We start from the raw sequence: 16470 nt of genomic DNA on the forward strand, positions 1-16470 counted from the left end.
TTGAGCTACACCCCCTGTATGAAAGGTGCTTTATGAATACAGTTTTATTATTTTTATTACGTGTAATAATAAACCTTTGTTTACCAGAGCAACAGGGGAAGAGCGTGAGCTGCCAAATAGCCCAGTAGAGGTGCATTAAGAATGCTTGACTGAGCTTTTGGGAGGAACCTCCAGTCCTGGCGGCGAGAGCTCTCTATCTGGCGAAGGTGGGGAAGACAATTCCCCTCTGTAGAGTGTTGTATAACCGCTTAATATATGGATCCAGGCAACTAGCACACAAACACAAACAATTTGTGTGCGCCCCATGCCAGAAACCGCACACACCAACTGCCTCACCAATTAAACACCATTAACATGATCCCCTAGGTGCATTTCCCAGTTAAGTGTGCTGCAGCTGTGCGATGCTTTTAGTCAGACTGAGAGTCAGGCACGATTGTCTTTTGAAAGACACACGACCTTATGCAAGGTCTGAAAACCAGCCTTGAGTGCAGCTACAGTAAGAACAAAAAAGGTAGATATAAAAAAGAACGCCCTTCAAGCAAGAATGTGCACAAACTTAGAAGAGGACCACTTGTCCTGTGTAGGTGTGTGTGTGTCGCTCAGGACTGATGTTTGTACAACTGGAGACTGCACTCAACCTGCACACACTTATTACTTATTTTAAAACCAGCCTCTGTGAGTATCAGACATATAAAAATATACTCAAACATTGTTATATTCAAATGTTTTTTTTTATAATCAAAAATATCATCCAAGCATTTACAGTGTATTACAACAAATGATTCTATGCAACTGTTAACAGCCTTTACAGATAATGAAGAAATATATCCATTTTTGATCTATGTTACAAACCAGGAACAGCAAAAAAGAGAAGAGATGGGAGGCCAAAGGGTTTGGAGGTTTGAAGTATTCAGTTAGACCCTGATAACCTTGCAGGTTAGCCCTGTAGTCCTGGCCCGCACTGACAACATACAGAGCCAACCGGAGGCTCGGAAAGTACAATGCCCTGCCCATGTGGGCGACAACTACATAATAATCCAGTGACTGTAGGAATCGGTGCTCTTCTGTGTCTCCCAGGAAGTCGTCATGTCTAAAAATAATTGCAGACACTTGGAAACTGAGAGTTCAAGCTCATGAAGACCTCGTCATTGTGGTTGGGTGTCAACATTCCTTTCACCATGGAAATGCTGCGTTTTTACATCTCTGCCACATACACAGAGTCCCTGAAATGCTCGTGTAACATTCCCTCCTAATCTGAGCTTAGTCTCCTGTGTCCTTGTACAGTCATGTACCGTCCACTGTCTTTGATATTTGTGGGCTTTATACTGTTACTTTCACATCTCTACAGTGCCCCCCCCACCCGCCCCCATGTTGCCTTGTCGGCCCGTCGTCCCAGAAGTGTCACCAGCAGAGTCTATGTGCTTTTGATGCCCTGGAAGCCGCAGAAGTTCCAGCGTTTCTCCAGACTGGCTCCAACACCGGTCAGCTCCTGTCTGAAGGTGCAGGGCAGCCGAGAAAGAAGAGCCTCAACCTCGCTCGGGTTAATCTGCAAAACCCACAAACACAAAGAGCAGACAGGGGTCAGACACAGAACAATCGTAAACCCACATGCATTAAAACAGACTCATCTTCAAGTTACTGACAGTGCTCTGGTCTACAGTACGTCACCAGTGACTTGCTGCCGAAGCGGTATTTCATTCAATTTCAATTCTCCTTGAACATAGCTTGGGGACACTGACTCCTCTAGTGTCCCACTATCTCATGGGGTCCCTCAAGTGTCTGTTTTGGGTCTCTTCGTATTCTCTATCCTTTCCCTTAATTGGGAAGTATCGTCCCCAGACATAAAAACTGACAGCGACTGCTATGAGTTGACAGCTACAGCTTGAAGTCACAGATGTGTCCTGCATTATGTCATGTCTCTCCGATACTAACTGCTATATGTCCAAACTCTTCACCGGCTGAAGTGAGAATGAAAGTCAGATATCTTTGTAATTCCTCTGTCATGCCCCAGCACCAGCGCCATTAATTATCCACAAATGTCAGAACTGTCATGATACTCAACTCACTGAAGTTGAGCGATCGTGTCACTGAGATCAGGTCATTTCTTTTATTGGCAGATGTAATGAAGGTCATTAATGCTTTTATCTGATTGTTAGTAATGTATTACAGGGAAAATATTAATGACTGCAGCTACAGTAGAATCCTGTGTCTGTCATGCTCCATTTGGTCTATAAAATGTCAGAAAATTGTGAAAAATGTCATTTCTCAAAGCCCAGCGTGCAACCATAAATGACTTGTTTTGTCCCAACCAACAGTCCACAACTCAAGATCATAAAAGACTAATGAAACCAGAAAATATTCACATTTTAGAGGCTGGAATTTAGAATTTTAGCATTTTTTCTTTAAAAAATGACTCAAAACAATTAATTGATAATCAAAAAAGGTGGCAATTTATTTTCTGCTGATCAACTAATTGATTAATCAACTCATAGTTGCAGCACTAAAATGATTTTAATTATAATTCTGTGATTTCACCGCATTTATTTTCATTTTCTTTTCACCGTGTTATATTTACATTTGTGAAAAACTATAATGGAGGCATGTTGCTCTGAAAAATGTTGAACAACTATTTGTGCACAAGCCTGAAAATAATGTACCCAAAATAAAAAGCTTACTGTTTTCCAGCCATTTGATTACAGTCATAACCCTGCTTGCATTTGAAAGGCAACTCTTTTTACAACCAAGGAGTCAGAATAGTATGTTATAAAAGGTATAAGTGATCCTGAACCAGAGTTACAGAGGCTTAAGGGCAGTGTCATTTAACAGGTTAAAAAAAGCTTTTATTACCAGCTCTTGACGAGGTCATCTAGTGAAGTTTGGACATTGCTGACACATCCCCTTTATACACGGCATACATATATTACAAACTCCACACCTCCTCTCTGCTCCAATCATACTCACAAAACATCCAGTCACTACACTTGCTCCTCCACTGCATCGGAGAATCATAGTGCAAGTAAATTTATAGTGAGAGGGGTGATATAGCAGCCACCTGACTAAGCGTAAACTGGCTCACACCACACGGGTGGGCTGAGGATCATCAATTGAAAACCTGAGGTGATGTTGCCAAAATCCATTGTATGGGCTGCTGTAGACAAGCTGCAGTGTCTTGCATTAATAACTAGATTGTTCAAGCTCTGCGCTGATGTCAAGATGCATTAAGGCCCATCATGGAAATACGACTGGTGTGTCATTACACACAATGGAGCTGTGTGTGGAGCCACCAGATAAGCAAAATTGGGCTTGTTGTTGGGGAGTCTAGTCAGTGATATTGACAAAACTCTGTGGGCTGCTTGATGTGTGTAGCGGAGAGCCGGTGTGGGAACAACAGATGCGCAGGCAGACGCACACAGACAGACAGGCGTGGGTGTATGCTCACACACACACACACACACACACAGACAATCACACTCACACACACACACACAAGCCAAAAAAAACAAAAAAAACAAAGCGCAAAACCCAAAAGGCATGAGAGAAGACCGTCACACTCTATTGTTTGCATGTGTGAGAATGAGTCAGGGTAGTGATGAGCATATTCAAAGAGAACAGTCATTTCTTGGGGCAATCTTGTGGATGTGGTTGAGAAAGTTTTTGCAGATGAGAAATTTAATTCTCCCAAATGATGAGTAAGTTGGAATTGCTTTAAATCTGATGGTTTCATCCTGGATGTGTCTGCTGTGTGGTCAGTGAGTGAGAACGTAACGGGATCGGTGACATTTGCCATTTTTTCCCTGAAGGTCTTCTTAAATGGGCGGAAAGCTGAAATAGGCATTAATCACAGTGTTACCTTTTGAAGGTGACATTGAAAGTTGGCATTTTCAAAGTCTTGTGTAAAGCGGCAGTGAAGAGCGATAATATGTCTTAAATGCCTCCTTGGGAAGATGGGGATAAAATAGCTCTTCTTCGCCAGACAGAGTGGAAGCTGAGGGTGTGTGAGGATTGACGGCGGTGTTTGGCTTCAGGTGTCAGATTGAAGGATCTAGTTTTAATATGTTCTGGCATCAAGGGAAATCACACACCTAGCCAGATATGGCTAGACATATACAATAGCGATGACATTTTAGGACAGAAAAGTGAGAGAAACTGTCTCCATAGTTCGACTTTCTCCAAAATATTTTGAAGTATTTTGGATTCGACTTCCAACCAAGCATCTATTTAGAGATGTCTGTGAATGTTGCCGATGTGCTTTTGTGTGACTGATTTCCTCTATGTTGTTTTGCTGTTCTCAGGTCATGAGAATACTAAACATTTTACAAAATCTGCATCTAGCTCCCAATTATTTAAAGGACTTGTTTGACAGTTTGGGAAACATGGTTATTAGGTTTCTTCAGCATTAAATGAGAGGATCCATATCACTTCCACATTTGCTTGGTGCTGGTAGGAAGATTGTTTTACCTTTAGACAGAACCAGCCATCTTTTTTTCATCTGCTTCCAGTCTTTGTACTCAGCTAAGCTAATTGTCTGCTGGCTATAGCAACATACTAACCCTACAGCCATGAGAGTGGTATCGATTTTTTCATGTAAGTCTCAGCAAGAAACTGTATTCCCCAAAATGTCAAACTATTTCTTTTAAGTGCTTTGGCTTAACCTAAAGACCTCTTCGCAAAAAGAATCAGAATCAGTTGCATCGAGGGGCTGTGTCTCAACTGCACAGCAGGACCCTGGCATACAACAAGTCCATATGTCAGCCCTGTAGGGGGGGCTGACACTGTGTCAGTATGGGTGCATGTAATCTAGAGTGATACTGGAGGCTGATCCACTCTGCAGTGATGGTTGTGATTCATATGTGCCTGTTACCTTAGTGTCCAAACGCTGCAGGTAGGAACAGATGTACTCGATGCTGGCTCCAAACGGATGGACGTGCAGGAACGTTGAAATGATCCCTGAGGTAGAACAAACAAGTCATGCAAAGATGTTAGTGCAGAGATATGTCACATGCCTCCAGTTTCACTTGTCACCTGTCAAACATTGACAAACTTCCAAAGGATGTGTGTGACACCACTTTATCTAACTTCTTCTTCTCTTCACAACACAAGCTTCCAGAGGCTTTTCCCAGAGTCCTAGTGCTGTTAAGAGCCTCTTGTACATTGTGGTTCCAGATTAGAGGGAGTGTTTAATAAGGGCTTTGATGCTGTTGTCTCTCATCAAAGCCTTACTCTCCCCAAGCTCAGACAAACTGCTATCAACTCATAGATAGGGCCAGGAAGGAGATAATCCTCCACTGCTGCTTACTAACCACCTATGGAGCATCGAGAGTCCAACAGTTGAAACAAATACACACAGTGTTAAAGTCACAAAGCTTTTCACTGGCTCAAACACTGAGGCAAGAATACCATAATCACTTGAGACTTTTAAGAGGAAAATACTACTCTAACACTTCATTTTTGCCACCTGTGGGTCAGTCTATACTTGAACACAAATGCCTGGAGCTGCTCCACGGACAATGAATAAGTGACTACAATGAACATGTTCTCCGACTGACAGTACAGACATTTGCTGTAACAACACGCACCCACTTCATGTGTGTGCAGATTGCCAGTATATGTGCAACTGTCAAGGCTGACAGTAAGACTCATATTCAATGTCACTGATGTTGTCAAAAGATGACCATTAAACACTTACAAAAGTGAATAGAAATTCCTCTCATTTTACAGTTTTTCCACCTTTGTGCTCCCATCTCTGCATATTACAACTCAGGAGAAAGGAAAACTATTTGATTTTTCTGCATCTGATGGAAATCCCAGGCTTGTGCTTCACTGTGTCATGTTATATTTTCGCTAATTTTCAACTTGAGTGGATGAGAGATAACCTTAAATTGCATCACCTAGTGCAAAACAGACACAACAACTCTATTTGAGTTGTTGTGCCTTCCTTGCATTCAAGCTATCTTTACATTTTGCTTTGTGCTGTATTTTAAGGCATGAAAAGAACATTTGCAGTTTTCACACCTGCTACCAGTTTTCAGCTATGTCATGTGGGCCCTTATTGATCCCCCTTTCCCTTTGTGTACATATCCTATTGCCTTTAAATACCCACCAAGTACAGCGCCCACAGCCACCAAATAAAACCAGTACTCCAATGTTGGAATACTTCCCAGCCCCAAGTTTTCTTTCTGTCAATTACAGTACTTTAAGGTATTTTAAGGCAACACAAAATCTGATTTTGACAAGACAGGGATTAATCCTTAAGGCTTCTGTACATTTCCAATAGGGAGTGGAGTGGAATGGAGTTTGACAATTTTTGTGATAAACAGACAATCATACAGTAATACCCACTTAATGACACAATTGACCAGGATTGGTGTGCAGAAGTGTGAAAGCAGGCAGGGTTTGAACCACTCCCTTAACCTTTTTTTAGCACTTTTATTCTTTCATTCTCATAACTACTTCTGTCACTTTCCGTGTCTTCAACCAAGATGAACCATGACACCATGAATATTTATAACATTTGTACTATTAATTGCATCAAGACTACAAAGATACAAAAAAAGACAAAGAATTCTTGGAGAGAGATGAGGGAGGCAGTAAGATGCAGCCAGGAGGTGACTATGATAACTGCAGTATCACTTTAAATACACACATTGTGCAATCTAGTTCATTTGAAGCATTCTTTAAAGGACCAGTGTGTAAGATTAAGTGGCATCTAGTGGTGAGGTTGCAGATTGCAACCAACTGAGTGCGCCTCCCCTTCAAAGCGTGTAGAAGAACCTACGATGGCCACGAAAAATGCAAAAGACCCTCTCTAGAGCCAGTGTTTGGTTTGTCCGTTCTGGGCTACTGTAGAAACATGGCGATGCAACATGATGGCCTCCGTGGAAGAAGACCTGCTCCCTATGTAGATATAAAGGGCTCATTCTAAGGTAATGAAAACACAACTATTCTTAGTTTCCGGTGATTTTACACTAATTAAAACATACTTATGAATATTGTATTCCATTTCTGCTGAGTCAGTTCTGCTAGATGCCACTAAATTCTACACACTGCACCTTTAGGGCTTTTTTATGGTGCTTATCATATCATTGTTTTCAGTTTGATATTGTTCTTTTGTGATGCATTTTCACAATAAACTAATTTCTCAAATTAACAGTTGATACACAGACCTCCAGGGGCCTTTTGGGGTCCCTGAGGGTCTGAGGTCTCTTTGTCTGTATGCCTAGAAATGTATAATGATGATAACGCACATGTTCCTACAACTACTGAGATTAGAGTAATGAAAATGTTACACTTGCGTCTAACTGATATTGACAGCATAAGAGGCAGAGTTGTGCCAGCTTACCAACTAGCAGCGCTTCCCTCTCGGAGTGGACAGGACTTGATGGATTCTTCTCTGTAGGACCTTCCTTCTCTTGACTGCAGGACACCACTGTCGATACTGTAGCGTCCTATATACATACATACACACACACACACACACACACACACACACAAACACACAGTTACCTTAAATAAATCATCTACCAGCCACTGGTACTGTTTGACTGTGGCTGACGTGAAGTAAACAAGATTAAATTTAAGCCGATGCATGGCACACGATAAAAAGACAATCAAACACAAATAAGTGGAATGAACACATCAGAAAGTTCCACCACCAACACAGCGACAATGAGGATGAGGATAATGAGGCGAGGGAGAATTTTCAGCCGGAAGCTACATTTCTGATTGCAGGATGAAATGCATGTCACACACACCAACACAAAAAGAGATGAGTGCGAGAAGAACAAATGGAGGGAGAGAGGAGGAGGCTTGGAAGGCAAATGATCAAGCTGTTTGTTTCAGATCTCTGACAGGTGAAAGAAAAAAGGCAGAGGAATAACAGAAGTTTTTGTTTGGTGTCCTACATAGTATTTTGTGTACTATTTCCACTCATTGTGTGATGTGCCTTGTGGCCTTTTTTCTGTTTTTAATCTATCCATACACACCCTGCGAGTGTGTGTCTACGTGAGGGTGTGTAGATGTATACACATGTGCAAGCCATTTTGACTTCATGACTCCTTTATATCCTAGCCCAGTTGTGTCTGGGTGATTTATTCAATGACAAATGCAGTTGCTGTGAACTGGATTGGCCTGTAATGATCTGTCATGTCACTGGAAGAGATTAGAGAGGGAAGTCAGAGGAGGTAGAAGGGAGAAGAAGGGAGAATGAGGACACTAAAAAAGAAAAAAAAACAACAACAATAAAAAAAAAAAAAACAGCCAGAGAGGAGATGGGGCGGGCTCAACCTTTTTCCACTTACACTGGTTTGATTAGGGCTCTCCTCACCGCCTCTGTCGTCTTGCTTCGACATCTCCAGCTGCGGCACATTGGAAACATATGAGAAACAAGCCACTGAGAAACAAGCTAAGCGCTAATGTAGACAGATGGGGGAGAATGGTGGCGCACAGCATGGTGTGCAAAGGCAGACAAATAGGAGCATTGTTTACTTCAGAATAATGTCCGGAAGTGTGTGCAGATTTTGAGAGAACAAGGAAAACAAAGACACTAAACTCCATATGGATACTATTAAGATTTTTGAGTCAAAACTGACACAAAGTCTTCCATTGTTACAACTGTAATAGCTGTTTATGTGTGCTGATTTCTTGAAAGCATATTCTCTTAAATTGTTAGTTAGATGATCAGTAACATATTTGATAAGTAACCATTTTACACAGGATTATCAGTTTACTTAAGGTGTCAGTATGCTTAAAACTAACCAGTTCATACTAACTAGTCCCATTGTGTATGGAGGCAAAATTGTTAATAGCTGTTTTGAATGGCTACACTTGAAGGCAGGGTGAAAAACTAGTTGCTATAGAGAGGGACAGGGCAATCTTTCCTTCCAGGGTGTTGCACTTGTTTGTACATACAAAATTTATGAAAGCAACTGTGTAAAAAAATGAAAAATGTGCTTCAGCAAAAAATTCAAATCTGGCTTACTTTCTCAACTCCGCACACCTGGCTAATCACTGCGTCAGGTGGGCGAAATGGTCAGATTGACGGTTTTGGAAAGTCAAAAAAATTGTTGGACGCAACTGGTTCAGATGCTGTTTGACCATCTGACAAGAACTTTGGTTGAAGCATACTGACACCTTTAGTCTCTGAAAAACAGTTATGTAATGTCTTCTGCGGCTCATGAAGGGAGCTTTGGAAAATAACCTGTATCAGGGTTATCTCGGTTTGCACTTAGGACAAATTTTCTGACAAAAAGACCCTGTTGAGTTGCATTATGGGATTTATAGGATCTATTATTTTTGGAGGTTGAATCATACAAGGGACTAAAAGTCAGGGTATCTTGGCCTCTGCTACATCAATTTTGACCTTCTTTTAACCTTCCAATTCCCCATACTTCATAGACCTGCAATATTAAATTGCTTTTTTTTTTTTTTTTTTTAAGATTACCCCTTTAATCAGAAATATAATCAACATATCAATCAATAATGAATAACAGCTACTGGCAACACTAAAATATATATGGGAAAAATTTGATAAAGCAGTTTGTTGTGATCGTAATAATAATAATAAGGTTAATAGTCTCAATGACCTGCCCTGATGTCGATCCCGTAATGTGTGGTGACAGTTTGGTGTCAGCATGGACAGTGATGGGACCAGTGAAGGAAAACGGATGGCATGAGGGGCTCCCTCCAACATGACAAATCACCTCACAACAATCGCTAATCTTCGGAGAAACCCACACCCAAAAATTGATTTCTCTTTCTCACTTTAATGAGACTGTCTCTCATGATTCATGTCTGCCCATATGCAGGAATTTAATTAGCATATTTCCCAGGGCTCACAGTTGTGGGGACACATTTCTAATCAAACCCATCACCATTAACGCCCTATTGACAACTCTGTCACTCCGGTTGAGCTGAAGGAGGAGATCCGTTTGCAAATTACTAATTCACCTCTGCGCTTTGTGGAACCTGCAGTCGGGCTCGTACATCTCGGAGTAAACAGACAACACATGGAGCAGCTCCCAACGTGGATTGAGAGCCTCTCGTTTGTATTATTATCCAATTTAATAGGCAATTGAACCTGAGGCTCATATTAATGACAGCCCTTCCGCTCATTATGCTGAGCCAGAAGGAACATTAACAAACATTAGCACTTGAATACTGGGAATATGGGACAACACCTGAAACATTAGTAAACATGACAGTCTAACAGAGAGAAATGACCCTGGAAACTTGAAACTGTTTAATAAAATCGTAGATCTTGGTGCACCGTATTAAGAAGTGTACTTTTGTAATAATACAGCTCGCCACTAATCAATATCAGACGGAGTTTTGTTGTGAAAAACATGCCTCAGTGTAAGCAACACATTCAATCAAATAACAAATGTGACATTGGGATGGATGAATAATGTAGCAGGAGTGGCCCTAACTGATGACGTGGCCTCGTTTAACAGATCTGAGACAGCAGCATTGGTTTACATTTCCTGCAGGTAATCTCTCTCCATCTGGTGATCACACCATTACTCTGTGTACATACTGATAACGGCCTGATCTCTTAGTTACAGCCTCTTGGTCAATATGAACAAAATGATTGCTTCATGTGATGTCAGTGCTGATGTAGCTCGAAGGACAGAATGTTCAGGAATGAGAGTACGTGATTGGGTTACTGCCGCTTGATGTCACATAAAATCTCAGCTGCAGACAAATAAGGAAACAATTTGACTGCGGTCAACCATGCTCAATATGTTCCCAGTTAGGAAATGAATGGATTTCTTCTGGGTTTTTTTTTTTTTTATGTGGTTGCAGTAAGAACACACTGTTACAGAGGAGGGGACGGAATAACACAAGAAAAACATCCTGTCTGGTAGAGAAGCACAGATCTGCAGGGAAATGAAAACGATTTGTACTTTCTGGATTTAAATACGGATGCTTTCTCAATGTTTAAAGATGGTGTGAGTGATTTCTATACTTTATCAGTAACTGTGGGCATCTGATATGTTTAGCACGATTTGCATTCTTGTTGCAGGAAGACAAATCCCAACTACAGCCGGCTGTTGCACCAGCTATGTGTAAATGACACCTCCCTCAGCAGGTGTAAAGCACTCCTTAATAACTGTTACCATGACAGAATGGTTTGAAAGACGGGACACTAATGATAGCAGAGCAAGAGGAAAATTACACGTATGATGACACTGACATGAACGCTCAGTATTGTGCTGTACAGTGTCAGTTATTTGGAGCAGATGGGGGCACAAGGGTGATTTTATGCTGCATTCACCTAAGATGCTGTCACTACTTGGTCGCTTGAAACAGAAACTATCAGCTGTTAATGTGTTGACTTTGGCAGAATCTTTCTCTCCAAGATGGAAGAAAGATGTTCAAGTTTTTATTATTTAGGGAAATATCTATGTTTGAAATACCCATCCCCACTTTAAAAAGCTTATAAAGTTCAATAGAAGCAAATTATTGATTTTAACGGAGGTAATGAATGGTGCACTGGGTGGAACATCACTATCCGCGTCAATTTGGGGAGTTTAGTGTGAAACTAACAGGCCATGTAGTAAACAATTAAGATTTAGAAGATAAAGATACTATACTGTATATAATCAGTCATTTCCATTATTATTTCATTATAATCATAACAATTAAGTGTTTTCTCTATTAAAAAGTCAGGGAAATGGTGAAAAATTCCCATTATTAGTCCCCAGACATTTTCAAATTACTTGTTTTATCAGACCAACGGCCCAAAACCCAAATAAATGCAGTTTATCAGACACTATTAAAGGAAGAGCATCAAAACCTCACATCTGAGAAACTGGAAGTAGCAAATGTTTGGCATTTTTGCTTTGAGCTATCACTTTATTGTCAAAATAGTTTGCATGTTTCATTCATTACAAACTGTCTATGAAAGTTTTTCACAGTAATGCAGAACAAGGTTTGAAGGTCGCTGATTAACAATAGAAAAAAAAATGTTTTCTATACACAAAAGGATGATAAACAGCCCTTTAGATGATTATTGGTTGTTTTTCTGTGGCGCACACTGTGCCATAATAAAAGAAAGGGAAATCATAAACTATCATTTTACAGAGCCACTTAAAACTTGAAAGCAGTGATATTAACTTTTTTTTGGATGGGGGGGGGGGGGATTAGAAATTAAAGAGTCTATTATACTTTATGTTAAAAAATAATGAATTAAACTCCCTGGGAGGGAAATGGGAACAACAGAACACTGACTGAAGTTAGAAACTGTTTGTCTCACTGTGGTAGGCCCTTCGCTGCAGTGGTGATATTATAAAAATGCACCCAAAAAGCTATTCTGGGATATCTGATGAGCTTAGAAATAAATTCAAATTATTGAGTAATTTCCTCGACCCAAAACTATCATGTTCTGTCCTTTTGTTTATTGATGATTTATTTCTCCATTATGTTTCCTGCATTGAAACTCATCAAGAACTAATTTCTTTCTTATTAAAGTGCAAATCAGGGTGTGTTCACCCTCACTACAAAGAGAATAACCCAGAAATGAACTTTCCCACGAAACACACTTGGGAGATATGCTGGCTTCGGTGGATTCTTTCTCTTTTTTCGTTCTCAGAACACACACACTTTTGTCATCTTCTGTCACACTAACCTGCATCATGTGTGTGTTCTGCAGGTTCTGCAGCCCTTCCTTCAGGTTCTGGACTTGGTTCTTCAGCTGCTGTTTGTCCTCCAAACTCTTCTCCAGCTCAGCCTCCCTCTGTTTTAATTCTTCCCTCATTGTTAATAGTTGCTGCAAAAAGGAGAGAACGGTAAGCCGCTAATGCTACAGTGAACTAACTAACCGTGATGCAAACCTCGTTATCAAACTGCTCCGAAAGCCGAGGAACAATCAGGCATTTGTTTTATTAATATTTAGCAAGTAATCCTTACTGGTAATTACAACTTCAACTCGATACAAAACACCAATTAACAACTGACATGAATTAAATCTTCAATAAATATTTCCTGGAGTGAAAATCGTTGTACTCTATTCTATCTCATGCTACTCTGTTTACATGTGTTGAAGAGGAGCAGTTTGCCAAATGCTTTGTTTATAAACACTCAAAAATTACAAATTACATATAGAAGAAAAACATTATGAGAAAATTAATACTCATTTGGGTTTTATCCTCGCTTTGGGTAACACAAGCACTGGCTTTTTGAGAAAGCTTTTGATGGCTAACAACTATGTTTATCTCCAGTTTGTCCTCTGATGTTATCTGCTAAACACAGATGAAAAGATTCACCTCCTGCTGTGTTAATTTCAACAAAAAGAGGGTCTGCGAGTCGCAGGGGGTCTTTACAGCTAGAAATTTTCATCTGCGCAACTACACGTTGAGTGCTTTTGTGTTGCACGCACTATAAATCACAAAGAGGTAACAGGTTGCCAGTTTATGCTGATAATATTTCATTGCAATTTGTGTGGCTGCGTGATACATGTGGACCGTGGCAAAGAGAGGTATCCAATTTCAGTGTCTTCCAATTCATTTAATCCATTTACCTAATATTTTTCATAAACACACCATGAGAGATGCAAGTTGGAAAGGTAATTACTCTCTACAAGCAGAAATAAACAGCAATGCCTTAATGGATTCTCTAAACATAAAATCGATCAAACATTAATTTCCATTACCTGTGACACCTAGCTCAGTGAGGACACTTGACAAATGTGAGAATGAGTCAATTTAGTAGTTCTTTACAATTCAAAGGGTAGATTTAAGGGGTTCTGTCACTACAGCGGTAGTTGTTTTGAAGGTGGAAAGGTTGGTCATCCTGCAAACTAAAAATAGAGCAGCTGAGAAAACAATCTCATCACAGGGTCAATTTAGTAGCCATGGCGGAGCTTTTGTTAATATCATATGATCTTCACCAGCAGATGGGAGTTTTCTCAGTTGAAACGGATTTGCAGATGCTCAAATTTCCATTTCTTCCTTTTTTTCCCAGCACTTCAGGGAATTATTGTCCGGATATCGTGTGGATTTTTTTCTCTATCTGCTATTTTACATCATACCGTAAAACATGATCCAACAGCGACTAAATCGACTGTTCGTTTTTGGATTGTTTTCTCAGCTGCTGATTCCAAGGTCAAAAAGATCTTTGAACATCAGCTAAAGATAAAGAAGTTTAAAAGCAAACTGTGTGCACGGTTTCTCAATTTTGGAATTATCAAAACACAAAAATGAGTATTCCTTTCATCATGATATTAACTATCATAAGTTTCTCAGTGCCTCCTCTTCTTTCATGTGTTTGTACATACACATACTATAGTATCCTATACACAGAGACATGCATACATCTATGGTAGTATTTTTTATTTTCAATTTATTGATATTTACATCTTAAAGTATTGTTCATCTTCAAGATGTCTACATGTTTTCATGCTAGACAATGAATCTATCTCAATAGTGGTTTGTGGGCTGTGTAAACACCTGGAGCAACAATTAAAATAAGTCCAAAACTTTATCATTCTATCTCTGAAACATCTGATATGTTGGAAGATTGAAAATGGAAAAGTGAACAAACTGTTTTCAAAGAGAGAGAGAGAGGGAAAAAACACTTTTCTTCAACTCTGAATAAATGGTCTGAAATTTGTTTTAATGGCCTGGGGTTTGTTCCAAGAAGTATCTGTGTGCTGTCAGACTCACAGCACACAACCCTCCAATCCCAAAGTAAAACCCATTCCAACAGCAAATAAGCTTTCTATAACCAGAGTAAACCTGAAAATATTACATTTTAGCTGCTCTTCACACTAACAGCTGCTCCAGACAGCTGTACTTTTCTACTTGTTCCCAGACAGCACTTGGTTTTCTTTTTAAGTGCTGGATTATGAATAAATGACAGCTGACTTTTTCATCTTGCATGGAAAATTCAATAGGGTAACCTGAGTGACATTGTTCTTAAAAAGAACCTGGTGGAGAACAGTAACGAAGGAGGAGGAGGAGATTAAACTTATTTTTGGACAGACAATTGGAAAAAGTGTCTCTAAAACTCTCTCTCTCTGAGTACGTGTGTGTGTGTGTGTGTGTGTGCATACACAAGTGCTACCTTCTGCATGCCTTGCAGAGCCTGCTGTAGGAAGCTGAGCTGCTGAGAGTGTGTGTTGTCCTCCTCGCTCCTGATCGGTTGGTTCTTGCCCTGTTCTTGTTTGAGCAGCTCCACCTCGTTCCTGTAGGCGTCCAGCTGGCAGCGCAGGGAGTCATTCTCCTCCTTTAAGGCCTCTGCTTGGGAAACACCTACAGATTCATATACATAACATACAGAGAACAGTGTGGAATACTGAGGTTATTATGGATTATCACCGGGTCATCTCACTTATTCAGTTTGCACCTCTGTTCTCAGGTTATCCCTGACCTAGCTCTTTTGTGGACAGTATCTATTTGAAGGAAACTAAATATTGAAGCTTGTATGTGTGTTACACAGTTATTGAATTGCTCCTCAGTCACTTGAGTGAGAGCACAGACGAACTGTTAGGGGTGAGCAGTAACGCAGTAAGTTCCAAGAATAATGGTGAAAGAGAAGAGCTCAGTTTTACTTTAGCAAATTTCAAGCATCTTAAAATACAGAATGGGACGTGTTCTCCTGATAGACGTCTGCTGGTAAAAATGTCTCTGCCTGATCCTACAGGACGGAGCGTTTCAGAAATATGTCTTGTAGCATTAACTCCCTGAGTTTCAAATCTGACATACTGTATATCAATGTAATATTAAATATCAAAAAAATATCCTTAGGTAGTATTAATTAAGAGTTAATCACTCGGAAATTAATCTAATCTACTTCATCAGGATGATGTGCATGTGGTTTGATCAGGCTTGATTGACAGTAGCCTGGCAACATAAGAAAAAAAATGCCACAACTGTCAACACATTTTGATTTAAATGTTGCTATATTCTGTGCACTGAAGTATGCAACACCACCCCTTTCTATCTGAGCCTCGCCGACTTCAAACAAGCGAGAGGAGCACTGACAAAAACACAAACACAAACTTTGGCAGAAAATTGTGTATTCATGTGTTTCCCTCACTTTTACTAGTAAGCCGTTTGAAAAAAAAAAAGGCTTTCAGGGCCTAAAAAACATCCAGAACAAAAGGGCCCAAAATTTCAAGATACAATCATGTCAAACAATGGGGACATTGTCAATTCAATATTCACTCCACAACCCATGATCAAACACAGTAGATTACTTTAAGATGTGATAATCCCAGAGCATTTTGTCCAATAGCTCTCTACTGGACATTTGACCTGACCTATTGAGCAAAGAGAGGAGACAGTGGGAGTTATTATATGAGACCTGCTCAGCGCTGGAGATGTCCAGTATTATCAGCTCTACTCTCCTCCTGTGGGCCTTGAGGGAAAGCTCTTTGGGAAAGTGCAATACACTGACTGGACTGGGGAGATAAGCCCCATCCTGTGTGTGTGTGCGTGTGTGCATGAATGCGTGTCTGGTTAGGTTTTTGTA

The 16470-nt window shown here is 40.2% G+C and overlaps 1 protein-coding gene across 7 annotated transcripts in view; it reads right to left on the minus strand.

Annotated features, from left to right (window-relative positions):
* Window positions 1-723: 723 nt before the first annotated feature.
* enox2 (ecto-NOX disulfide-thiol exchanger 2) overlaps window positions 724-16470 on the minus strand; it is a 188332-nt gene continuing 172585 nt past the window's right edge. For 6 of the 7 annotated variants that reach the window (XM_042418470.1, XM_042418465.1, XM_042418468.1 and 3 more), the window contains 6 exons: window positions 15061-15248; window positions 12626-12766; window positions 8298-8354; window positions 7340-7445; window positions 4862-4947; window positions 725-1546 (listed from right to left, as the gene is read on the minus strand). In XM_042418470.1, coding sequence (XP_042274404.1) covers window positions 1415-1546; window positions 4862-4947; window positions 7340-7445; window positions 8298-8354; window positions 12626-12766; window positions 15061-15248 — 710 coding nt within the window. In that variant the 3' untranslated portion in view covers window positions 725-1414. Of the gene's footprint in view, window positions 1547-4861; window positions 4948-7339; window positions 7446-8297; window positions 8355-12625; window positions 12767-15060; window positions 15249-16470 lie in introns of all 7 variants that reach the window. The other variant, XM_042418472.1, reaches the window with a different exon arrangement.

The sequence above is a fragment of the Thunnus maccoyii genome, chromosome 8, assembly GCF_910596095.1.
Source record: "Thunnus maccoyii chromosome 8, fThuMac1.1, whole genome shotgun sequence".
NCBI classification, from domain to species: domain Eukaryota; kingdom Metazoa; phylum Chordata; class Actinopteri; order Scombriformes; family Scombridae; genus Thunnus; species Thunnus maccoyii.